The sequence below is a fragment of the Camelus ferus genome, chromosome 21 (genome assembly GCF_009834535.1).
Source record: "Camelus ferus isolate YT-003-E chromosome 21, BCGSAC_Cfer_1.0, whole genome shotgun sequence".
Classification (NCBI taxonomy): Eukaryota; Metazoa; Chordata; class Mammalia; order Artiodactyla; family Camelidae; genus Camelus; species Camelus ferus.
Window position 1 is genome coordinate 5,217,128 of NC_045716.1, and position 27,712 is coordinate 5,244,839.

Genomic DNA, 27,712 nt, shown 5'->3' on the forward strand with positions numbered 1-27,712 from the left:
TATCTTACCTATGGGACCCAGGAGAAAGAAGCTGAGCTCCCGACCTGGCTCTGCCTCTGACTAGTTGCATATAAAGAAGACAGTTCTTTTCATCTCTGAGCCTCAGTTTTTATGTCTATACAACTAGCACCTATTTTCCAAGTTGTGGTACAGCCTGAGAGGTTAAGCTAGCCTGAGAGGTTCAGTTAGCCGGCTTGGCCGGTACCTGGCCGTGGGGGCAGTTACTTAACATTAATTCTACACCTTGCCTTGAGGTGATAACTATCACTCGAGTCTTAACTAACTTTGAAAGCTGTCTCATTCTGGTGGAAAGGTCTTGTTTTAAAGATCAACAATTGGGTTTCTGACATAGCTTTTGTGACTACAAACTGCAATTAACCCTCCCCCTTTTCTCTATATCAACAAAAATAACATACCCCCCCAAAGAATTCAGCTGTGCTAGTTCTAGATATGCAAGGTCCCTTTTATAACAAGTATTTCCTGAGGGCTCACTGTGCACATGTCAGGTGTGTAAGACAACCACAGCTGGAGAGAAGAACAAGAGAAGAACACACTTTCTACTTTTACCTCACTACTCAACGTCCACGAACTCTCAGGGTAAATGCAACCACAATGATGCGCCGACTGCTGTCCAGGTAAGCCCTCGGTTTTTCCTCATGCCATTTCTTCCATCCTGAATGATACCCAGACTCAATTCTGCCCATCTAAATCATATCTTATATCCAGGTCAGTGTCAACTGCTCTTTAATTTTCCTCATAGATTCCAAGAAAGGAATTTAGAAATTGTCTGGTCTAACCCCTTCTTTTTATAGACTAAGAATCTCAGGTCCACAGGTATTAAGGGAGTGGCTAATGCCGTGTGAGTTGTCAGTGACAGAGCTGGATCTGAGTATACACTTGTACCCTGTTTTTTTTTTTAATTACACTCTTTTACAAGCATATACAGTATAGCTATACCATTCACTTGATAATTTTTGTGACTTTATAATCTCTTTATTTAAACTTTTTGTATTTATATCTTATCTACTGAAGACTATAAACTCATTCAGGTGGTTGCTTTATCTTGCACTCTAAAAAAATGAAAATCCGGACCAGTATTTTCAGAGACAAATAGTGCTTAACACTATGTAAAAGGCTGGCATGGTGATCCGTTTATTCATCCTGGTGTCATTCCTTTTCTATTCAGTAAATCTTCACAGTATTCTTTAGGCCACCTATCATAAATACTTCTATCTCTTAAGAGACTCTTAACCTCATTTTTTTATGACTTCAAATAAATCTACAGCCTAGCTCCCTTCCTTTTCTTCCAATCTCAGAAGAATCTCTTTCTTCTTTCCATATTTGAACTGTGATTTTGAATGTATTCGCTACTGCCTCCTTAAAAATATCCACCGTTGCCTTCACTATCACTCACCCTCCACTGGCTCCTTTCCCAGAGCCAACACACACGCTTAAATCTCTTCTAGTTAAGAAAAGAAAGTCAAACAAACTCTTCCTTTAAATCTGATCCCTTCCTCAAGACGGGACCCCTGCCTCTCTCTCGTCAGCAAACACCTTGAAAGAGAAACACAGACTACTTACTTTTTAATCCTTCACTCTATTTTTATGTAATATTTGGTACATATTAAAGTTTGCTTGTGTCAGGAAAAACTGTGATAGACTTTAGAATTAGTCAGAAAGGATTGTTAGGTATATCCTGTCTCCATGTGCATCCTTTGGCCTGAGCTGTGTTATAACTCTGTAAGTTGTTGAGAAGTGGTAATAATATAAATTCTTGTCCATAAAAATGCCAATGAATTATGTCCAGTGGGATGTAACTGATTATTGCCCTGTGGATGTTGACCAGTTCCGCAATGACCTGTAAATTCACTTCGGCATTCCCAGTTGCCGACGTGTGTGTGCGGGCCTTTGAGTTCACCCTTGAAGTGGCTGTAGCGTCTTCCTGATTCCCTTATACATTTTATTATTTAAACAAAACCTGTGACATGTATTCATTTTGTATTTGTGTGAGAATCATGATTTTATCTTTTAAAAACTAATAGTTTAACACATCTAATGTCGGTTGTTGTCAAACAATATAATAAATACTTGTGAATGCCCCATCAACATAAGAACTACAACTGTTGTGTCATTTATCTGCTCATTCCCAGTGTCATCTCCCTGTCTCCTGTCTAACCACTATTCTGACTTTGAAGATTATCCCTTTTTTTTTTGAGACACATACATGTCTGTATTCCTGCACAACATGTTATTTTACTTTTGCTTATTTTTGAGCTTTAAAAATCATATTTTATATATGAGTGACTAAGTTAAATATCAGTTAAGTTAGAACAGGTTATACAATAAATGATTTGTAAATAAATTTTTAAAAATATGTCCTGTGATAGCTTTGTCTCACTCCTTTGTTTCTAAGACTTACTCATGTTAAGTACACACAGTTATTAAATTGAGAATAAATTAATATGTAGTTATGTCACAATTTACTTATTCATTTTATTTGATAGAGTTTTGAGTTGTTTCCCCCCTCCCTCCCTGTTGCTATAGACATTCTTGCACAGGTCTCCTGGTGCACAGGTATACGAACTTCTCTAGGATGTATGTATAATGTTCAACCTCACAAGCCAGTGCCACACTGCTTTTTAAAGCTGTAACAATTCATGCGCCCACTGACAGTATATAAGTTTCTACTGATCCACACTTGTGCTAACACTTGTAGATAACCTGAAATTCACGTCCATCCCATTGCTGAAACTTACTCTGGCAGAGACACAGATGACCTCTTCATTATTAAGTCTTTAGACACCTCTCTTGGTCTCCTCCCTCTTGCTTAGCTGCTCTGCAGTAGTTTTATGACTCCCTTTGTTCCCTGGTCTTTACTGGCTGGAACCTTCCTAGCTTCCACCCTCCCTCCCTCCGCTGCTCTTTTTCCTCATGTTCCCTGGAAGCTGGTATTCCTCATGGTTCTGTCATTAATCTTCTCACTCCACAAGTACTTGTTCTGGATTATCTTACTTCAGAGGCTTCAACTATCACCTAATTGCTGATGAATTTCCGAATCTCTCTATAGAACACAGCTCCTTTCATTTTCAGTTTAACATGCCAAACTAACCATTATTTGTCCCTAAACACCTGCCATTCCACTTTCCAACCTTGGTTAGTGATAGTATTAATTGCTACAGTTGGAGAGCTTAAAGTCGTTCAAGCAAAAAGGCTCAGGAGGAGCTTACGGTCTCATATTTCTCCAGATTAAGCTGTCAGTGAATACAACATCATCACTGAATGATCAAGTGATGTATTACATAATATAAATCAGAGGCTAGAAGCGGTCCCAATGTTTTTAAAATCAGGAAAGACCACAGGAAATATCTACATGGCCCTCTTTTCCTAAAAAAAAAAAAAAAAAAAAAAAAAGAAAGAAAGAAAGAAAGAAAGAAAGAAAGAAAGAAAGAAAGAAAGAAAGAAAGAAAAAAAAAGGCGGGGGGTGGGGGTAGGGAGATCTGGCAACAAGGAGGTAGAGCTGAGAAAGGTGCAGACCCTGCTACACTATTAAGGATGCCTGTTGTCACAACCCTATTTTCCTCTCCTGTCTTACTTCTGGTTCACTTCACGTATGTACATTAACTGCTTCATTCTTGTTGTGAGCATCTGCAGGCCTTTGGGTATGCAACCCCTGCTATCCCTATGTATGTCATAGGAACTTAAAGAAACTCATTCTGTGAAAGAAGCAGAAACTAAGATGACTTTAAATAAAGGATGTTGATGAACAAACAGCTGGCGGTAGGGTCGAGAAAGAGAAAAGCAGCACAAGGAAGGCAACGAAGAGGGGAGAGCACGTGGCATGTACAGAAGGTTTTATCTAGAAGCAGCAGTTATATAATTCAAAGAGAGATAATGTGGCCTAATGCTCTGGAATTAGATTCGAACCCCAGGTCTACTGCTTAGGACTGAAGTCCTAAGCCAAATTACTAAAGATGCCTAAATTGGTGTCTCCTCAGCCACTAAGCTAATCAGCATTTCTTGATTTAATGAAACACAAAAGCATACTTGATACTTAACCATTACGAATTCCCTCTCCAGCACTCTAATGTCATCGCAGAAGAACTGGGCCAGAGGTGCATAAAGCGACTTGTCTGAGTTCCCATAGCCAGCAGGGTGTCAGAGCTCTCTTTTCTCCCCAACTCAGGCCAGGGTTATGTTTGCTTTTAAATCACAACACATCAATAAGAATAACTGTATTCAGACAAGAGGGGGTCATGTTACAGAATAGGAGGAAGTGACATTATATAACATCAGAATTTAATTATGTAACATCAGAATTTTAAAAGTATTAAATTTCTGAAAAAATTTTACACACAGCTTTCCAATGATTTTTGGTAATTATATATAAATGAGCGGTTTTATCTCAGAAATATTACACAGTAAGATATATTACAACAGACATCAGGTTTCTTACAAGCTTAACACCTTCTGCAATGGCAACTTAGTAAAATGTTTAAAGATTCTTCTAGGCTATAAAAGTATCATATTATTTAGGGGGCTGCTCCTTAGAATAAAGTCTAACTCTTATTCTTTGTAATAAAAAACAAACTCATCAGCCTGCAACTACTTCTAAGTGAAGTTGAGTACTATTTTTTCAGCATTCAACTTAAAAGATCTCCAGCCAGCAGACTAAAATGTTTGTTTTATAATTGCCCGCTGAACTATGATAGTTTGTTTCCAGATGGTGCCCTTCCTTCAACCTGCACACAGTCTCTCCTTGTTCCAAGCCATTCAGCCTCCTGCTGATCCCACCACCCCCACCCCTATTTAAGGCTACAGAGAGGAAATCCTAAGGAGATTTCCACCCCCCGCCCCCCAGTTTCCAGCAAATTTTTGGTGACGTAATATGTGGGCTGAACTTGAGTCTACCGAGAAAGAGAGGGAGTCACTATTCGAGGGTACTGTATATACAATCTGGGTCAGCTGCAGCTGGTTACTGCATTTCTCCATGTGGCAGACAGAGCAAAGCCACAATGCTTTCTCTGCTGGATTAAAGACAGCCCGCAGACCAGAACTTCCACTACACTACTTAAAATTACATAGGTGGCTTGTCAAATTCAATTGATTAGTGCTGTAAGAAGAAAAAGAAGTTCCTTATTACAGCTTGGACTCAACGGCCCAAAACAAAAATGCAGTTGCCATTAAAATCACAGACGAACAAACTTCTACACTGATTTTTTAAAAGCAAGAACAAGAGCAGCAAGTTTCTGAGTTTGCTTTATCAACAGATGCAAAAAGGTACTTTGATATTTCTTTTATTTTTATTTAAAGATTCTATGCCTGTTGAAATGTATAATTATTTTACATTTGTAGTAGAAATTTCAAAATCTCTTATTAATCAAAGAACTCTGGAATATACTACAATTTATTTCATCTGAAAAAAGTTTTGTTTTGCAACTTTATGTAAAAACTGGTCATTATATACTTTATGATGATTAGTGAATTATTCGAGGTTCAGTTTAATGATACTTAGTGTGTATGTTTATAGACTGATGCATACATGTTGGGTCTCAGAAAACAAGTCCTTTAGTGACACCAGAAGAGAAATTTTAACAAGTAACAGATTATAAGACTTATAGCACAGGGATTAAAACAAAGGGATACAAATTAAAGAAAATAGTTGTAAACATGATTCGTCTCTCTTTACACAGCTACAGTGTATATGCTAAATATTTACATACACTGTTAGATATCTACAAAACACAGCTAAGAAGATACAAAATTAACCGAAAGGCTCTGCAACAATACCTCAATTATGGCATAACCTAGTATAATTAAATACTAAAGGTTTCAAGTCAGTCCATGGTATTTCTTGCTAAAACTCAAACTTTCAAATAGTTTTCCAGGCTTACATGTACAGAACTTTAATTTGAGTAACAGAAATGAAAAAGGTTACAACTGGAATTGAGAAAGCAAAGTGATCGATACATTAAAAAAAAAAAATCCTGAAACCTTACAGATTAGAATTGAGGAGAAGAAATAAAATGTGGTAGAAGTATTGTGTAAGTAGTCAGCATAAACAATAGAAATTAAGAACCCGGAAGATACAATTACTTATATGCACAATTAAAAGACCAAAAATATACAATATTTTTAGAAAGATATAATTTTGGTCAACAAAAACAATTCTTTCAATATTCTATCTGGGGGCTATGTTTAATTGTATTACTAGAATTATTAAAAAATAAAACTACTAGTTACCAACAATAAGCTTTAACATCAAAGACACTTAAATTTGTTATGATTTGGGGAACCTCTGTCCTTTTCAAAATCAAAGATATGCAAGGTAAGAATGTTCAACCAGCAAATAATGGGTAAAACTAAATAAGATTTCTTCAACTTTACTTTCATGTCCTTTCCTTAAAGATTCAGAACTCTTAAACAACTGGGAGGATCTCCTTTAAACATATTTTACATGAAATTCTGATAAAATTTCCAAGCAATATTGGATCTGAAATACTGTCATCTCTCTTTTGTTTGTTGTTGCTGCAATGAAAAGTACAGGACCTCAATTAAACTTCAGTTCTTACTGAAGCCTTAGGCAAGCATTTAATCGGAAACCCAGATAACTATTTATCCTTTTCTTAAATATCTCTAGGGCATGAGATTGTTCTCAAGTCTCTTCCCAGAACATAAATTCCCAGAATCTAGAAGTTCTTTATCTAAGGTGCCTTCAATGCCTCATAAATTTAAGCTCATTGTTTCATGCCATTTTCAGGGCATGACACAGTCCGCTAAACGCCTCGATGAGTTTACCACGTGAAAGCAAGTAAATCCTGACTTTCATTTCTTCTCTCTATTAGCTGGCAGTGTAGCAACTATGAAGAGAAACAGTACCAATAAAATTTACTCAAAGCATGGAAGACTTTTTTTTTTTTCTCCTAAAAACAACCAAGCAAAGACACAGATTTAAATTTAAGTACACTGTAACTAATTTACAACATTCTCGTGAGGCCTTGGAAAATTTTAACATATACAGAAAGGTTTTATGAGGTAACACAGATTTATGGATCTTTCACTTTTAAAAACTGAACATATGTGGGAAAATATTAAATAAGAGAATGTTTTTATAAAAGGTAACAGTAAGTGTATTTTAAAAACCCGTTCTTTACACATGACGTAGCTTAGTCTACTACTTAAGAAATGCAGTTCCTTATTCAGCTTTGGGTGACAACGAAGTCATTACTTTTGTAAAGGATAAGAGGATTGTATACATTAAAAAAAATAAACTTTTAGTTGCCTCCTTTAAGTATTACCTTAGGTCAGATTCTCTTAGGGTAGACCATAATTCATCTCAGGACTTAATCATCCAGGAACCCACAAAGAGCCAGGGCAGAATACACCAAAAACAAGCTACTGCAATTTTGATTTAATTCCTATTTTCACATTTTTGTTCTTCCATGACAACACAAACAACAGCAATAACCTTCGATTATATGCTCTTAGTTGTTCTATAAAACTCTACCTGGTAGGAATATAAGCTTTTCAATCAGAATATTGTTCAGAAAATTCTACATGTTTTGAAGTTTCATGATACCTTCTGAATTTTCCTTGTTTCGGTAGCTTATTTCATAGTAAGTTACTTAAATACAATAATTTTATGATCTAAGAGTTTCCAATTTATTACTGAAGTGAACGAAACGAGTGCATGTGAACCCTAGACACTTCAACTATCTACGGAGGTGAAACGCTGTACATTTTTGCAGGGGGCCGATGGCTTCTATTTTACTGTCTTCAGTTTTAAAAATAAACCACATCTAAATTCTATGAATCTGTAAGCATAACAAGATGCATTTTACTGGTTATTGGTATAGGGAACTCTAATATAGTAACTACAGTCCTTTTTTGATAAAATAGGTAACGCTCAGTCTAAATTTTCTACTGATGCCAGAAGGCAAACTATGAAAACCCAAAACTGAAAACACTATCAGGCAGCAAAGAGAAGGCCTCTGACACAAACACAGGCTATTATTATGCCCCTCCTTCCTATCTGGACTATGTTAGTAAAAGAAATTATTCTCCACATTCCATCCATTCTTCGCTTTATTTTCATTATCACCCCATTTTGCAAACATCACTCATTTGAACACAACAAAGTAAGGAGACATGGTTTTAGACACTAGTCATCATCTTTATGACTCTGGTTGAAGAGTCCATAATTCATTGATTTAACCTTTAATTTTAGGAGGGTTCATAATCACAGAGACCATAATTAATTAGCCATAACCACAGTTAATTCATATTAACCATCAACCAACAGAATACACACGGAGGGAAGGAACAATAGCAGACAGGCCTGGGATATAAAACGGATCCGCAAGAACCTGTGCATAATTCAGTAGCGGGTCAATGTAAAGAGACAGAAACCAGGAAAAGACTGAAAGACAAGAAACACAAAATTAATATGCCTCTGTAGTTACGACGTGACTAGGATAAAAATCACAGGTCTAAAAAATTACAAGTAGGAGATCCGAATCCCATTTGAATGTTCTAACTTCTCCAGGTTTCTTTCTTTGCAAGACGGTATGTTTACTTCACAGTGCGGTTGGGCATGAGTTAGGCACTACACGAATATAAAGGGTTGTTATAAACATTGGTGATAGAAAACAGGACAGACTATGTTGCCTTATGATGTAGTTGTTAGTGAAAAACATGAACTCCGGAGTCTTCTGCCTGGGTTCAAATTCTGGCTCCATGTCACAGAAGCTGAGTGACTCTGGGTGAGATACTTAACTTTTGGATGCCAGTTTCTTCATCTGAAAATGCGGATTATAATAACCTACCCCAGGGGGCTGTGATGAGAAGTAAATGATTTAATGTATGTAAAAGGCTTAAAACAATGCCTGCTTCTCAACAGGCACCCAATAAATACGAACTATTGTTACTGCTGCGTTGCTATTATGATTAGCATCTGGGATAAACAACTTGGGACCTGGCTTCCCAAATCAAAAAAAGACAAGTACCTGTGTGGAAAATGGGATAGAGAAGTTATTAGTGTATCCACTGCCATCCCTCAAAAACAGCAGATAGGAATCGAGTTTTCTAGAGTGGGAAAGTGGGCTGGACTACAGCAGCTCGCTAATAAACCGGGCGGGGGGACACGCCGCACTCATTCTACTGCTACCACCCTTTAGGGAGCTAACTAAAGAGAAAGGAGACAGCTCTGGTTCTGGGAACCAGTTCTATTGTTTCCTCTAGTGTTCCGACAGAAATTGTACTATAAAGGACAAGTGTTTCTTACCTGCCACAGCAAAAATGAAACATTCCTAGCACACATTTTAGCGTATGTGCCACTGCTGTCAGCACTGACTGAGGCGCCAGGGAACCTGACCTCTGGACCTGGCTGTAACGCCACCTATTTGTGTGGCCTTGGCCTTCAGCATGCGCATGGGTGCAAAGAGGTCTTAGATGGGATGGTCTTGAAGGCACTTTCCAACTCAGATGATCATATTCAACTAACAGATGAGTTTCTTTCCTTGGTAACAGCATTAGGAAATTATTAACATTTTAATAAAATGCAGTTCAGCAGAACTTCTGTCAGAAGAATGAACCTGCTGACTCATATATAAGCTGAGAGCATATATATGAGTACGGTTTAGGAAACAGTTACCCACAATAATGACTGTAAGCATTCTATCATTCTTCAACTTGACACCAATCCCAAAAGGCCATGCTACCAAAACGAACAAAAAATAAGATGCTAGAACTTTCTGGTTTTAGAGCTATCTAAAAATGTTTGTTTCTTTAATTTGTTGGATTAAAAAAGATACTTTCAGAGAGGGCCAATTTAACTGAAACTGCACAATTTCGATATAAAATACTGATTGGTAACTTTCACACTAGTCAGGGGAGAATGTTTTAACGATTGCCTTACAAACATTTTCAGGGACTTAAGAAAGTAAATAAGCTTTTCAAGGTAAGAAAGGTGTCCTATTAGGGTTTCAAGAGCCCCGGAAGCACCTAACGGCATCTCAGCACACAGTGGGCTCTCACCCAGAGCTGCACAGGGCGCTGAGGAACACAAAGCAGCACGGTAAGGTGCCAGCTGCAGAGCTGTTCCCTGAAACCTAATTTTTAAACAAATATGAAGGCACTATAATATTGAATTTAAGAAGGTAATCACTTTAATTCTGGCCCAACTTATCAACACCACTAGATATTCAGGTTTTCCCTTAGATATTTTTAATATTACTGACTTTACAAGTGGATCGACATCAATTCTTTTTACTTTTTACCTTCAATGGTTTTTTTATTTTGTTTTTAAAGACATCATACAACCTCACTTCAAAATGAAGGCCTTTATCTGGACCCTAAGTGTGCTATTCTTCCTACTAATGGGCATTGGACACTGCAGAGGAGGACAGTTTAAAATAAAAAAAATAACCCAGAGGAGATACCCTCGTGCTACAGATGGTAAAGAGGAAGCAAAGAAATGTGCATACACATTCCTGGTACCTGAACAAAAAATAACAGGGCCGATTTGTGTCAATACCAAAGGGCAAGACGCAGGTACCATTAAAGACATGATCACCAGGATGGACCTTGAAAACCTGAAGGACGTGCTCTCCCGGCAGAAGCGGGAGATAGACGTCCTGCAACTGGTGGTGGATGTAGACGGAAACATAGTCAATGAGGTAAAGCTGCTGAGAAAAGAAAGCCGTAACATGAACTCTCGTGTTACTCAACTCTACATGCAACTGTTACATGAGATTATTCGTAAGAGGGATAATTCACTGGAACTCTCCCAGTTGGAAAATAAAATCCTCAATGTCACCACAGAAATGTTGAAGATGGCAACAAGGTACAGGGAACTAGAGGTGAAATACGCCTCCTTGACTGATCTTGTCAATAACCAGTCTGTGATGATCACTTTGCTGGAAGAACAGTGCTTGAGGATATTCTCCCGACAAGACCCGCACGTGTCTCCTCCTCTCGTCCAGGTGGTGCCACAGCACATCCCTAACAGTCACCAGTACACTCCTGGTCTGCTGGGGGGCAACGAGATCCAGAGGGATCCCGGCTATCCCAGGGACTTGATGCCATCACCTGAGCTGGCAACGTCTCCCACCAAAAGCCCTTTCAAGATGCCACCAGTAACTTTCATCAATGAAGGTGAGTTACCTCCTACTGTTAAAAATGGAAAGAGAAGGTAAATGTGTTTTATGGTTTATGAAACAAGCCTCATAATACAGCCTATTCTTCATTTTGGTTATGTAATTATGCATGAGCATTAAATTTTCTATTTTTGTTTGCTATTAACCAAGAATTGAACTTAAATACATCTCGCAGCTCTAGGAGTCTAACAGTTTACAAAAACAGTGTATTCTGTGGAGAAAAACACTCTTTCATCCAAATTCTTACAGTCTGTTACTATTGCTGAGACAGGAATGAGTCCATGGTCCACTCCTCACCTCTATAACCATCCACCGACCTCCAGCCACGCCCTCACTGCTGCTCAGCAATTCTTCCATCTACCTCTTGCTGCTCTTCCCATCATCCTCCTCTTCAAAAGGGACATTTAAAGATGTGCTTTCACCCTCCCAAAGCCTCAAACTAACCTACCACCTACCACTGTACTGAGATTAAGTCTACTTGGGCCTAGGGTCCTTGTTCTTTCCTGTCTTGAAAACATCAGCATAAAACCCGTGCTTTTTTGCCCTCACTCTAAAGAGGAAAATAGCCCACCCATTTTCTACGGCTAAAAAACTACAACTGCACCTTGTAACCATATACATATAAGTAACTTTTTACTACATAAAATACCCGAGAATTGATACTAGTATCTCTACCTCTATTTCTTAATTTCATTCCTTCCTCCCTCCACTCATTCCATACCGGTCACTGATCAAGGTGCCCAGAATGCAGATGAATAATTCATCTTTCTGTTTAGCTCACTGCTAACATTCCGAATACATTTGTTTTATACCTACATCCAATTGCTCATAAGCTGTTCTCCTGAACTCTTTCACAAGTTGATTTGTTTCCTTAGAGTGAAGGGAAAAACCCAAATGCCCCCCTCCCCCCAAAAAAGAAATTGTAGTTCATTCACCTATTGAAAAGACAGGACATAAAACTGCACATAGACTAAGAAATAATTTTAGACAACAACAAAAAACACAGAGCAAAGACTGGAAATATGCACATCACAAAGTGGTCAAGCCTTTCTGCAGCAGGGGACACCACTGACCATTCGCACCTCCACTTCCTTGGGCCTCCACATCATAATACTCTGACTCTTCCTGCTTCTCTAGGTCCTTCGTTGGCATCTTCTTCCTTCTCCTTCGGCTTAAAAAGACTTCCTTGAAGATACTCTATTTTAGAGGTCCCATTCGTCTTCCAGGCTACAAGTATCACCACTGATCAGAGGACTCCTGCATGGAAGCCCTCCCTCCTGATTCTAACCAAAGCCGGATATTTGCATCTGGATGTTTGACTGTTACCTCACACGCTGCTTCTTCCTCTCCTGAAATGCCTTCTTTCAGTTTATCTGTCAACCTGGCAGATTGAAGGCTTAGCTAAAACAGTATCTTAAATTTTATACCTTCCCAGATTTAAACAAACATAACCAGATGGCTCCTCCCCAAACATTTGTTTTGTTTCTGTTGGTTTTTTTTTTTTTTACATCACATTACACTGGAGTTATTTGATTGCATGTCTGTCTCCCTGCTGGACTGAACACTTCTGGAAGAAAGTAAACTGTCTTTCCATTTCCTACTTCAAACATCTAGCCAAGATCAGATTTGGCATATTGTACTTAGCATATTGTAAGCAGTACAATAAATACTTGAGGAATGAATCAATAAATTAATAACTAAACTCTAAAACAATTTCTTCTCCAAATTAGCATTCTCCTTTTAGAAATAAGTAAATTATTATTATAAAAGCAATAGAGTTACTGAAGAAAATCCAGAAAACACTGATAAACTTTTTTAAAAGGTATGCTTTTTAATATCCAAATACCCAGAAATAAACTACAGTTAACACTTTAGTAATAACCTTCAAAATTTTTTTTCCCATCTCATAAACATGGTAACCAATATTCTTGTAACTTCAAAAATTAACTTTGTTCTTTTTCTTTTTCTATGATTATATCCTTAGGATAAATTTCTGTAAGTAAAAGTGACAGGCCAATGGATTTTTATTTCTCTATTTTGGTTTGTTACTACCCATTTCTGAATTTGCTTGGCTGATCTTTGACACTTCTCTCCTGCCTCACACACATAGCTAACTAAGTTCTACCCATGTGGCTTTTCAGTCTTTCATGAGTGTATCCCTCATTTCTATCCAGAGCCAGAACTAACTGAGATCCAAGTGATCTATGGCAACAGCTAGAGGATAGAGATGTCCTGGATTACAAGCTGTGAGATCTTGGGAGGTGGAGAGGGGATGGTTGCTCTGTGCCTCAGTTTTCTCACCTATAAAATGGGTAATAACAGTATTTACTTCTTAAGAGTTGAACACTCGAGGAGTGATTAGAACAGTGTCTGGCACTCAAATGTTAATTCTTACTAAGAATTGTGTAATAGCTTGCCAACTGGTCTAACTCCATTTTCTCTCTCCATCAAAATGTATTCTACACTGCGAACAGATTCGTCTTAAACTACCATTCTGATCACACCACACTTCCGCCCAGCAGCTTCCCACTGCAAACAGAAAAAGTCCAGTTTGCTTAGCTTGGGTAAGATTAGTGTACTCCTCAAAAGAATCAATCCTACTTCTTTAGCTTTCCTTCCATTAATTTCTTTCACAAAAGCCATCTGCTTCTATAAAATGAATCAACTCATTGTCTTCTAAATATTTTCTGTTTTCTGCCTATTCAAATAAGACTCAGACTAAAATAAAATAAAATGAAATAAAATAAAATAGCAAGTCCTTCTCGAAGCCCTTTTGACTCCCACAGGCTTAAAGTGATTGCTTCTATACGAATATCTTTACTCTGTTAACATAGATGCAACATTTCTTATGTCCCCTCTTGAATTATCAGTTATTTTTACATGTACTCATAGTACTTCTACACACATCTAAATAAAATGCCTTCCACCCATAACGTAAGCTCCTTCCTGTAGATGGATATTGTGTCACTTGCACACGCTAAATAAATGCTGGTTGACTTGATATTACACTCTTACAGAGCTTCTTACAGTTGTCATTCCAAAGAGCTTCACGAAAGTACTTTAACACATTCTATTATAGTGAGTCAGTCATTCTATACTGTTCCAACTCTCAGTAACAACAGGTTCAAGTACCATTAAATTAGGCAAATGATGATTATTAATTTCCCCACACCCTTTGATTTCCAAAGGATTTATGTGTATGAAATGGTCACCTGGGTATAAAAAGAATATATATTTATTTTTTATATCCTTTAAAACATACCTCTTGTATAAGCTTTAAATGTATAAAATTTATCAGCATAGTAGTGTGTACATGTAAGTTGTAAATAAACATAATTGAAGTGTGTGAAAAATTTTTAACTGATGGGGGTGTACAATTATATAAGGATGAAGATGACTTGCATGGAGTGTTTTTGTGGGTGCTGAATCTTAAGTGGATGGTATCATCAGTTCTAGAAGAAATGATTATTCACATATCCCTACACTGACACACTAAAAACGCCTGTGCAAAATGAGATGCATCAGTTCTAGGTTTTATTATACACTGAGCTGCAGTGCAAAAAACAAGCAAATACACAAAATTAAATCCCGTAATAGGGATTTAGCACATCAAAGGTCCCATTTAACAGGCTTTTGCTTTAATAAAACAATGGGGGGGGGGTGTGTGTGTATATCTATATATATCCATATATCTATATATATCTATATATCTATATATATATCTCCATAATAAACCAATACTTAATGTAAAAATTAAGCACAGGCATAACTTTTTCTGTTATTCATTATTTATTTGTTATAATAAGTAAACATTAACTTTTCTTTTTTTTCTATAAAAGTTGGCCTCTGAAATTCAAGGACATAACTAGCTATACCATAGAATGTTCATCAGTACACTAATGAACATGTAAGGGAAATCGCACAGAATTAAGAAAACCTGTTTCCTTTGTTACTGACCTCGGGTAAGTCACTTTGCCCGTCTGTCTCTGTTTTCTCATTTGCACAGTGAGAGCACCGGTTGGACTGGATGGTTCTAACACCTCCTTCTAGTTCTAATATTCTATGATTCTTACCAAATATAAATCACCAGAAGTGACAAAAACCAGACTTGCTACTTTTTCTTTACATATAATGTGCTAAAATCTTTGTTCATATTATTCTTATATCAGACTGGAAAGTATGTCTAAGCTGTTTGGGTACTTGCACAAAAAGGGCAAAGAGATGGATGGCTACTGCTTTATTTACATATGCTTCTAGCACCAAGAAGTTCCCATTCCTGCACTCTACATGTAGGTACATGGTCATTCCACACTCTCTAAATGCATAATGTGCATGTATTACTTAAAAAGTGTTCTACTCAGTCACAAGAAGTCAAATACTGTATGATTCCACTTACATGAGGTACCTAGAGTAGTCAAATTCAGAGATAGGAGAATGGTGGCTGCCAGGGGCTGCAGTGAAGGGAGAATGGAGAGTTGCTGTTTAATGGGTACAGAGCTTCAGTTTTGCAAGATGAAGAAAGGTAGAGTCAAGCTCCATAATAATGAGACTGTACTAATGCCACTGAACCGTATATTTAAAAATGGTCAAGTTGGCAAATTTTATGTTATGTATATCTTACTAACATTTTTTAAAGAGGTTTTAATGACAGGAAATTTTATATTTTCTTTTAAAATGGTTATAAGAAAAATGTACCTCAAGAGAACAAACTTACTATGAACTTACGGCAAGTAACAGAATAATTTTTGCTTGTTTACAATAAATTATCTCTAGAAACATTACTTTCCCTCTACCTTGAAAATAAAATGTTTGGGAATGTAACTACACACCTGGCAAGCTGCCATCAAAAAATTCTTAACTGTTAATGTTATTCATTGGCTGTATTTTGGGTTAGTCTTCTATAAAAGAAAACATTATCCTTTTACAAATGATGTATTAATATAAATAAGTTCATTCCTTGTAGGTGAATGGAGTTGAGAAAGTGCCTTCATAGTGTGTTAGAAAATAGATCTGAGTATCAGGAAACTTGGATTCTGTCAAGGCTTTTCTGAGGCACAGTTGCTTCCGTTGTGAAAGAGTCTGCTGTGATGACTAAATGAGGTGATGCATGTGGAAATGTTTTGTATATGGTCTGACCAGCATGACTACATTTTTCTGTACACTTCCCAACATATACCTTGCCACATATGGGAATATAAAAGGTAAGCTTACAAAGTTAATTTTGAAAAACAGTCATTGGAAAGTAAAAATATGCTTTTTAGTGGATAATAAGCTGATTTTCAATGATTTGTAATGCTTCCTGTCAGTAAATTTAAAAAATGCAGTTGATTTCAGTGGAAAGCTTATATTAACACTGCAACCAAGAAAAACTAAACCAAAGAAGACTGGTTAAGCAAAGGGGCTGAAATACAATTTTATTAACCAGTCATGAAAAACAGCTGATATGTTCTTAAGTAATTTCAATATGAAAGCTCAGGTTGCTAACTGCACTTCAAACTCACAGATTAATAAACAAAGTAATTCATATTATTACAAGAAAGAGTCTATTACCACTATAAAACTATTTGCTTCAAACTTCCGATTTCAGAAATGCTGTTGAATATATTTATCTAACACTTAATTCAGAACCCAATAAAAAAAGTTTACCTCTCAAAAGATTTTACTTGCTGACCATTTGAAAGCTCTAAATTGGTTATCTTTTTTGTCCTGTTTTCTCCTATAAAAAGAGCATGGGATTAGGACAAAGTAAGAAAATAAATGAGAAATTCAATGAAAAGAAAAGGATTTTCCTTTTAGGTAATTAAACAGTTTCTCTATGTAAAAAGGACAGGGATGTTAAATAAAGATGGTTTCCAGTAAAGGTGCTATTCAAAGCATGAAATTTTTTTTTCTGTTTTAACCCAGTTCTGTTAAAAGATACGAGTTCTTAATGAAAAATACATGTTGCAAAATATGTGGCATGACTAGTCAGTATTTATCTTTCCATGATGAATCAGACTATTAACTGGTTTGTTAGCCCTATACACATTTTAATCATCAAATATATTGAGGAAGAGAACTCATCCTTCAAATTCAATGTCGAGAATTGCATTTTTCTGCCTTGACAAGAATCCAATTGTGTGTCACAGAAGACAAAGACTGTTTCAAGATTACTCAAAGCAAGAAAAAAGTTAATAAAATTCCTATTTTGAAAGAAAGGTACTTCCAGTCCATACCCTTCTGAACCATTATGAACAAATTTCTGAATCATATATAAATATCATGTCAAATAAATCAATTAATTTATCTCTAATAATGCACAAACCAGCAAGTTAAAACTGACCTCTCAAAAACAAAGCTGTACTTTCCTACTAGTCATGTAAGAATTCCTACTAAGCGTCTTTTTATGGTACAGAGAAAGCAGTAAAACACTGAGTATAAGAATGATCTCTAATTTAATTCTAGAACGGAAAATAAGGTATGCAAGTAAGAAGGAGAAAACATTTCTGCCAAGATCAACAGTACACACTTGGCTAAGACAGGTTAAGGGTTCGTCTCTACAAATAAATATAAACAAGGACTAAATTCTGTTACTTACCATTTTTACTGAGGAGGAAAAGATAGCTATAAGCACTGCTAATTTTATCCAGATTTCTTGGAAAAAGATTTCAACTAAATTTTCCTAAGCCTTTGTCGCAACCAACTCCAACAGGCATCCACACTGCAAACACGAAGCCCACCGTAAAAAAGTGGGTTGAAACTTAAAGTTGAAGTTAAAATTTGTATAAGTTGAAATCTGTATCAAATCAAAGCTGGATCTAAAAACCCAGGACTCCTCAATTTGCTTAAACATCTGAGGGCCTATTAAAGAGCAGAAAAGGAACAAATGGTATTTTACAAATTTTCTGTCAACATTCAAAACCTTGATGCTTCTGTATTTTACATCCATTTAAATAATCTAGTTAAAGTCCAACTCATGACTATACAGTCAAATATAAAATGTAAACTGTCAAAACTATACTCAAATGAGTGCAGAGCAAACATTTACAAAGATGACATTCATGAATAGGCATATTTCTGAAAGGAGAGAGATATTTACATGTATTGCAATAAAACCACTTCATGTGTGCATTAACTACAACAAACAGGTTTTAAAATAAGAGCAATATTCCTCAGATATCCTTGACTATTCCGGAAGTGGCAACTTAGAAAAAAAAATCTGTCTGACTTTGTAAACAACTGCGATGACTGTACTTTTAGACTGCAGAAACCAATTTCAACCCTACAGCCGACCTCAAGAGTTCCAAGCACCACCTTCTACCATTTACATTTCGGACACGCTGAACTTGTAACTCCTCGAGAGCACCGAGCTCTCTTCTCTGTCTCCATACCTCAGCACATGTGGGGCCCTGATCGGACCTCCTCTGCCCACTAGCCTCACTCCTACTCAGTCTTCACAACTCAGCTGAGATGGAGCCGACCCCATCTCTTGCCCACAAATCTGGGTTAGCCATTTCTTGGCCAGAGCTCCCATGTGCCCTGCTAGTAACTCCACCAGAGTACTCATCAAGCTGCAGTGGATTCTCTCCCGCCACTTCCCCAACTTGCCATCAGAATCTATGGTTTATCCCTGGAGCCTAAAACAGTTTCCAGTCTACACCAGACGCAGAAAAGACATTTCTGGGAATAATAATGCAGAATGAGGAAACCACTGTGGCTGCCAGGAATCACGTAGGTCAGCAGATACTTGAGGGCCTAATGGGTTAAACTGTGGATACACAACCAAAAAACAAAAAGTCCTTGTCCATGGGACGTTCTATGAGTAAACAAATAAATATGTTACAATGCATTACACAAATTAATCCAAGATTGGACCTGGAAATCATTCTTCACTTTTCCTTTCATCTTATTCCCAACTTAGGAAATTAAAACTCTATAAATTCCATCCTAGTCTGAAATAAACCTCTCTAACCTTCTCTGACTCGAGTTCAATGCACATTTCCGTAATGTGATGTAACTCATATGTGACTAGTGAAAAAAAGAGAGTAAGATCAGTAAAACAAAGCAGTCATATTAGTTCATATGGGATTTTCCCCAAGCACATAAAATGTTCTGTGCCACAAGCAACTGCAGCTGAATACCAAGCATGCTAACAGCTAACATTAGCTGTTATTTTTAGTGCATGATTTTTCAGAACATGGGGTTTTTCAGAAACACATTATTTTTCTAAAACAGAAATGACTGTAGGTTCATCTTTGAATAGCCACATTAAATTTATTGACTAAACAGACATGCATTTATTAAACAAGCTGCTTAAATTATTAAATAAATTACCACTGTGTATCAAGGTCAGCAAGGAAGAAGAAAAGGGAACTAAATTACGGATGATGATTACTTTGTTGAGCATTGTGTTAAAGGCTCTGAACACTTTGTAATTTAAATTCAGTTAACCGAGAAGGTAGATAATATAAAAATAATTCACACTGAATTCAAATGGAATGTGACTTAATTTATGGCCAGCCTGAAAAGGGCAAACATTATTTTTAGAATAGTCCTCCCCAGCTTAAGAAACTATTTATGAGCTAATAACGAAAACTAACCAATATCCTCATAAATATAAAAGCATAAATTCTTAACAAAATTTCAGCGAGTCAAATCCCGCTATATATAAAAATCATAATATACCATGACCAAGTTGAGGTTTTCCTGGAACACAAGGTTGGTTTAACATTAAAAATACAATTAACAGAATTTATCATATTAAGAAATGAAAAAACAAAAACCATATCATCATCTCAGTAGACGAACGAAAAGCCTTTGACAAAATCCTAAATCCATTCATGGTAAGAAATCTCAACAACCTAGGAATAAAAGGGACAGGAATTTTTAAAGTAGTTATTACAGTTTAAAGGAAAACATGTTCATAATAAGTGTAAAATTGGAAATCTCAGAAGAGAAATCAAAGCTATACAAAAGAATCAAATTGAAAATCTTGAACTAAAAAATTTAATATCTAAAATAAACATAACCTAAGAAAGACAGCATTAAGAATGTCTAGTTTCCACAAATTTTTTTACTAGTAATCTGTAGTGCTTACAGTGATTGTATTGTAATTTTCAAAAATCTGAAAGAGAAATATCAATGAAGCATAATAAAAAATATGGACTAGGGAAACAGATCATCTCTGATCTTTGTGTGTGGTTCTCAACTTCCTTGTATTTAAAATGTGATGGCAAATTAATTGATTCATTTGCTTAAGAAAAATTGACAGCCTACTTAATAGTCAAAACACAGATGACATGGAGTCAGAAGGAAAACAAAAGTCGTCTCCACCCTCAAGGAACAATCTAGAGGGAAGAGTTTACAGTCTCTAAGAATTCCTCCTAATGATGTAACTGTATAACTATTTAATGAGATTAATTCTACCAAAGCAAGGCCCCAAAGGGACCTTTGTATTATGCTTGGCACAGTACAGATAACACATTTCTCAAAATTTCAACAGCCCCATCATTACGGTACAGATTTTCTTGTCTGAGTTTCACTCGACTGAACTCCCTACTTTCACATAATTTCTAAATATTATACATGTCAGGATTTAAAAATCTTTAGTAAAACATAAAATATGACAACTGAAATTTCTATGCTTTTGTTGTTGTTGTTCCGATAAATCTTTATGGTAATTCTTATTTCTGAATCACTTAGTATTTTTCCATGCTTATAAAAAAGAAAGCATCAAAACACGAGAAGGGTGAAACTAAAGAACGCTCAGCAAAATTAGAAGCTATCTTTCTTTAGATAAAGAACATGGAAATCACGATTCAAGAGTCAGCCACTCTACAAATGACTTTACAAAATGCTTGTCATTTTAAAAGATATGAAGAACTTATTAATGGATTAAAAAATAGGGAGAAAATTCATAAAAATATGAAATAATGTGGGGACAACTGCAGAATAGCAGTTCGGAGCATGAACTCTGGGATTAGAAAGAAATGGGTTTAAGTCCAGGTTTTATCATCTTCTAAGATACAGAGCTTTAGACCAGTTAGTTCCATGGAACATCTGTAAACTATCACAAGGTCACTGTGTAGATTAAACAAGAAAATTACTATTAGTCACATAAATTGATGTAACTCTTTAGAAAGGCATTTTGCCAACATTCCTAAAATGTATTCTTACTGAACTGCTGTATGAGGGAAAAAGTTAAAAAATTCCAAAAGTTTGGGAAACTGGTTTATTTCAGGGCTTCTCTTTAGGATGTGAATGTATATTGGGAGTTTCCAAAAGGGTAATATAATATTTAGCAATTCTAAAACTGACGTGACCATGGAATGCCATTTTCACTATCTCACGGGACTAGTGTGCTCCACTGAAATCAAATTTTGGAAACTGTGAACTGGGCACTGTGAAGAACTGTAAAACTATCCACGCAGTTTTGATCCAGTAGATCAATCTTACAGCGTTTTTTTAAAAAAATGAAAAAATGAAGCCAATAAGAAGACACTTTGTACAGTGTTATAATAGCAAAAATCAGGTAAAACCTCAGTGTCCATTGATAGAGGAATGAACAATGATATATCAACGTCAAAGATTGTATATTACAGCTACTGTTAAGCCCTAGAATGGAGATTGTAGTCCCATGGAAATGTTTGTTAAAATAAAAAAAGACAGAATTCCATTTTCTAAGTGTGTAAGAATTATAACAATACAAAAATGTATGTACGTGGACAAAGACTTGCGAGAACAGTGGAAAATGAAACAAGTTAATGTTTCAGACAGTGGGACTGGGACAATCCTTTTATTTAGTGTCTTTAACCTTCAGAGCGTCGCGTACACAGTAGATAAAAAGCGCTATCTGTAAGGAAAGATACAAAAGTAAGACTCTGACTAAAAACTGTTTGAATATGGTTCTTTCCACATTAAGTTTCCTGGCAATCAATGATGTTTTAATTACAGGACCATTCAAAGACTGTCAGCATGCAAAAGAAGCTGGACATTCGGCCAGCGGGATTTACATGATCAAACCTGAGAATAGCAATGGACCACTGCAGTTATGGTGTGAGAACAGCCTGGATCCTGGGGGTTGGACTGTTATTCAGAAAAGAACAGATGGCTCTGTCAACTTCTTCAGAAATTGGGAAAATTATAAGGTAAATCAGTGATTCAGACCTGGGGGAGCGGTGGAACAAAGCAGCTCTTGCAATAGTAGCCATTCTAAGCAATAAATAAGATAGACAGTGGAAAAATAACTACCCATGTGCTTTTCATTATTACATTTGTCAAAAAGATGATTCTCATCTCTGGTTTTAAAGTCAAAGTGACAACGTCAAGTGGGAACTGAAGACGTCCCTAAATGCTCCCTTTCGTTCTGGATGCTTATACATACGTTTAATTCTTTGATTTCATTTTCTAAGAGGACAACTGCCTTTTTGTTTATGACTACATCTGTACCCATTATCAAGTGTATTTCATCAAAGGTAATTAGTCCTAGGGTCATTTTTTGGAACTCCGATACTTTATACTATTGTTTATAATAATGAGACATTAATATACCCATGTGAGAAGTTACACAAATTTCTAAACAAATAACTAGGAAAAAAATCCTGCAACACAACCTCTTTGAAAGTACATTCAGTGTTAGAAATCTATATTCTGCTGCATACCTGCAATGGCAAATGCTTACTGAAATAGGATAGCTAATTTATTTATCATTTTTCCAAACATTAATCTACATTTCAAACATTAATTTTTCAAAGAAGGAACTTTGAAGACTACTGTTATATCTTCTTATATTTACTAATTTTATTTACAACAGAGCTAAAGAAGATAATCTGTTCTGAAACAGTTACTATCATTTTTACTGAATATCATAAAACTGTTAATGTCCTTTTTGTTTGATTATGGTGAGGACAGTATCTATATACTTTCAGAATAAAAATTTGGCTTTTGAGTACGAGAGAAATCAGGAACCCTTTTCAAGGATCTGAGTAGTTCACTAATCAATGTCACTCTGAATAATTTTCAGCTCCTTTTACCTTTGTCTCAGTTGTAGAGTTTGAAGCTAGATGTGCAAATAAATACAAGAGAAAGCAAAACAAAACAAAGTTTCTATGTGGAACTTTAGTAGAACAGGTGATCTACAAAAATGAAGTTCACATTATCACCAAATGGCCCATATATTCATGCTATCTAATGTCCAAAAGTTATCTACAAAAAAGTTATCTCCACACTTATTCATGTGCTCATGCTCTTTGCTTACTAACAGAAAGGATTTGGAAACACTGATGGAGAATATTGGCTTGGACTGGAAAACATCTACAAGCTTAGCAATCAAGACAATTATAAGCTGTTGATTGAACTAGAAGACTGGAGTGATAAAAAAGTCTACGCAGAATACAGCAGCTTTCGGCTGGAACCTGAAAGTGAATTCTATAGGCTGCGCCTGGGGACCTACCAGGGAAACGCTGGGGACTCCATGATGTGGCATAATGGTAAACAGTTCACCACACTGGACAGAGATAAAGATATGTATGCAGGTGAGTAAGGAAAAACGGATGTGTGCTTTCTGTACAAGCACCGCTTTCTATGCATCAAATAGAACCCTGTTATTAAAGTATATGCTGCTACACATCTTTCTCAAAAGGTCATTTGGGACACAGTCAAAGGGAACGTAACGTGCTGAAAGGAACAGCCTCTAGGCTCTCTTGTCTAAGGCAATCCCAAAGTGTGAACTCTGTGAATGAGGTTCCACTGCTCTAACTTGGCGGGGGTGGGGTGGGGGTGGATGGGGACTAGGCGGGAAACAAAACAAACTCATCTGGAAATGACGCTGCCAGCTGCCTGAAGTTCATAACGAATCCCACTGGACACCTACTATGTGCCAGGCACTGCTGTAGGTGCTGAGGATACGCAGGGAACAAAGGTCCTGCCCTCTTGGAACTTACTTTCTAGAAGGAGACAAAATGACGTGTCAGGTGGTGACAAGGACTTTAGGAAAATGCAAAGCCAGTAAGGGAACGGGGGTGAGGGCCGTTCTGTACTTCCTGGTAAAGGGGAACAGCAAGACAACTGCGGCACAAGACACAGGAACAGCAAAAAGCTTCATTCACAGGGCAAATTAACATTCTCTTCAGAAAGAACCAATTAGGCCATCCACATGATATAATTTTAAACTTAATTTTCATATACTTTTGCCTTTTTAACCCAGGTTTCTGGCCCTGATAAAGAGATAGCCTCTGAAAACGGATTTATTTTTATGTTCGGCAGTGTCTTGGCAAGTAGCACACAGCTCTCTAGTCCACACTGGCAAAGAGGGAAAAAGGAAGACAGATATGACCGTAATACATGCTTTTCTTACAGTAACTCATTTGATTGCTGATAAGACTATTTTACGTTATTTTTTTTGCTATTTCAAAAATCAGTTTTCCCCAAACTTTACTCTCTTTTAGCAACTTCTCATCTTTCCTTCTCTAATCTCTCCAATCTTTTTTTCTCTTTCACATACAAATAAATACTGCTTGCATTTTATTTACCCTGCTATCTAGAAAACTAAATCGCTTGGAAAAAAAAAAGCATGTACTAAGACAAAATAAAAAAGGCAATTCGAATTATCTTTCAAGTAGTTGATATTTAAGCAACCGTAACAGAGTAAACGAGGACACAAAGCTACGAAGATAAAGGTAACTGAAATCAGTAAGAAAACTCACATTGTTCTAGAGGTAGAGTGAGTTACTGAAGGTTTACAGAGCACCACACTTAGAAGAAAGTTTTCCTCTGATGTCTGTATTTTTCCCTCCAAGGAAACTGTGCCCACTTTCATAAAGGAGGATGGTGGTACAACGCCTGCGCACATTCAAACCTAAATGGAGTGTGGTACAGAGGAGGCCATTACAGAAGCAAGTACCAAGATGGAATATTTTGGGCCGAGTACCGAGGCGGGTCATACTCCTTGAGAGCAGTTCAGATGATGATCAAGCCTATTGACTGAAGAGAAAGTCTCCAATTTAAATGACATAGAACTCTGTATTTTTCAGTTCCAAGAAGTGTAAATGTTACATATATATTATTTTGCACAATTCATTTCTACAGATAAAGTTTAAAGTTTTTAAAATGATTTTTACCATAATGATAAAAGGGGATTTATGAATGTAGTTTCATCTTCCCTTAATATACTGCAAAAGATTATCTGTATCTAAACTCAGTTATTTTTAAAATATTGACTAAATACAGGCAAAGTTTGTTTTCTAAAATGTAAATATTTGTCACAATGTAAAACAAATCTTAGTTTTATTTTAAATCAAAATTCAATACATGTTCAAGATCGTTAACAATTTATTTAAAAACTTTATGAGAATGCTATAACTTCCAATGGAAAAATAATTTTAAGATTTCAAAGTAATGCATTTTATTTATAAAAATATAGACAGGAAATTAGAAAAACTCTAGTTTTGCCAACATTCTGCATTGAATAAAAGTTATTTCAAATTGAGTTCGTGCCTTTCACATGAAATAATTAAATCTGAATTCCTGACAGTATGTCAATTTCCCAAAAGAATTAAGAAACCCACAGTATTAAAACACACATTTTTAAAAACAAAAAATAATGTATGCAGTATTTAAATGATCAATTTATAAAAACAAAAATATACAAATGAATTTTTCAAAATTATCTTCATATGACTTGCTGAACACCAAAATCTCCTGAAATCCATTCTATGTTGTTATATCAGTAAAATGCTGCTATTATAAAAGTGCAGAATAGTTAGTGAGCCAATGGTTTTACAGATCTGAATTATAACCCTAAGCTTATATATTAATACATTTCCCTCACTAATTTATTAATCCTTACTATTAAGAAGAAACTTGTCTGCTAGTCAAATCAGAAAGCGTGGACAGCTTTATAAGCATTACTGTATACTTATGGGTGGGACTAAAACAATTTTAAGGAACTGTTAGATATTTTTCCAATACTGAGATTCAACAGCCTCAGAGTGGAATCCACAGTGGTTTGGCCAGTCCAAATTGCTAATTCCACTTCAGTGTGTGTCTTTACCTCATCTTTGCAATTAACAACTTCATCACCAATCTTCTAGAAATATGTTCACTGCTTAGAGCTGACCTTCTCTTAACTCATTTGTGAACTAAAAATTTTAGAGAAATCTCTTGAAACTTTTGCTCAACTAATCAGAACTGAAGATAATCATTTGAACAACTCAAGTTCATCAGTATGACCAATGTTTCTGCTCTGCCACATCTCAAAACAAAACTTCTGGTGAAAGGAGAGAACATCAAACCTATGCTGATGTTACTCTTTCTTTTACCTACAGTCATCTCAGAATGGTTTTAAAGTCCGTGCCCACCTCCACCCAGCCCAGAACCAAAAAAGTCTGCTGTAAGATTTCCGGGAGAAATTAGACATCTAATTGTTTTTATCAAATCTTAATTGAATAAAACTCTACTAGGGCATTCCATTTATTGACAGAACAGTTATAGCATTTCACTTAAACATCCAAAAGTCTACTAAAGACAAATCTTACAGAATTTTCACAGAAAAGAAATATTACTAAAATTAGAATCACATCAAAGTCAACATATAAACTAGGAAACTGCTGAGTGCTAACTGCCTTGGCCACAGGGTCCATTCCGCTCTCCTTTATAAAGGTGGTGTAACTCTGAAGTTCCGGGAGGGCTTAAAAACTTAAAGTCAACTGAGCTCCTTGAGAGAAGGGAGTAAGAAGCAGTATTATCTGACGGCTGAGTATAGGTCCTAAAGTCAGAACTGCCTGGGTTTGTGACCCAAATCTACCATGCATTCCCTGGGGCAATTTATATACTCCTGCCTCAGTTTTCTTACCTGTAAAATGGAGATGACAACAGTACCTAGCTCATGTAGTTAGTGTGAAAATCAGATGAGGTAATACACGCAGTTAAGACATTCAGAATAATGCCTGGCACGAGTAAGAACTCAGCAGATTTTATCAGATTACGACTACCTGTCTATGTATCATCTGCAGTACCTATCACAGTGCGTTGCACAGTGGGTGAGAAACAAATGTATCAAAAGAAACCATAGCTAAATTTTCTGGGCATACAATTACACTGACCCATGATCTTCATTAGCAAATCTAATAGAGCTACGTTTGCTGTCATGGCAGGAAGTTAAGAGAATGGGCCATAAGAAAAACTGAGGCAAGAACAGCCACAGGAAGGGACTGTAGCCTAATGAGGATCTTGTGGGAGATCAGACAGGGCACATGTACGGCAGGCAAGTCTCAACAGCCAGCTACTTTACAGGTTACCTAGACATAAGACGTGGTTGCCTTACCTTCAGTAAGATTGAGCTATAACCTTGGAGCTGGTTTACAGAAGGATTATTTATGTTTACTTTTAATAAATGAAATAAAGTTTATCCTAAAAATGACTTAAACTCAACTCTGCACTGAATAAGATACCATCATTTCTAGGAAACTTGGCACCTCTGAAGCAGACCTATGAAACAAGAGATTCTGGAGAAGGCCAATATTACACACCACTTTGAAATTCAGTAGATGCCTACAACTAAGCTCATCCTCATGCTCCAAAGC

The 27,712-nt window shown here is 36.4% G+C and overlaps 2 protein-coding genes across 4 annotated transcripts in view; one reads left to right on the forward strand and one right to left on the reverse strand.

Annotated features, from left to right (window-relative positions):
* The window catches only part of RALGPS2 (Ral GEF with PH domain and SH3 binding motif 2), a 136,003-nt gene that overhangs the window by 32,286 nt on the left and 76,005 nt on the right, over nt 1–27,712 (reverse strand). The window lies entirely within an intron of this gene.
* Nucleotides 4,919–27,560, forward strand: ANGPTL1 (angiopoietin like 1). The gene is made up of 5 exons (XM_006187288.3): nt 4,919–5,277; nt 10,306–11,151; nt 22,086–22,279; nt 23,395–23,665; nt 24,929–27,560. The coding sequence occupies exons 1-5, from the start codon at nt 5,268–5,270 to the stop codon at nt 25,114–25,116; spliced, it is 1,509 nt and encodes a 502-aa protein (XP_006187350.1). The 5' UTR covers nt 4,919–5,267; the 3' UTR covers nt 25,117–27,560.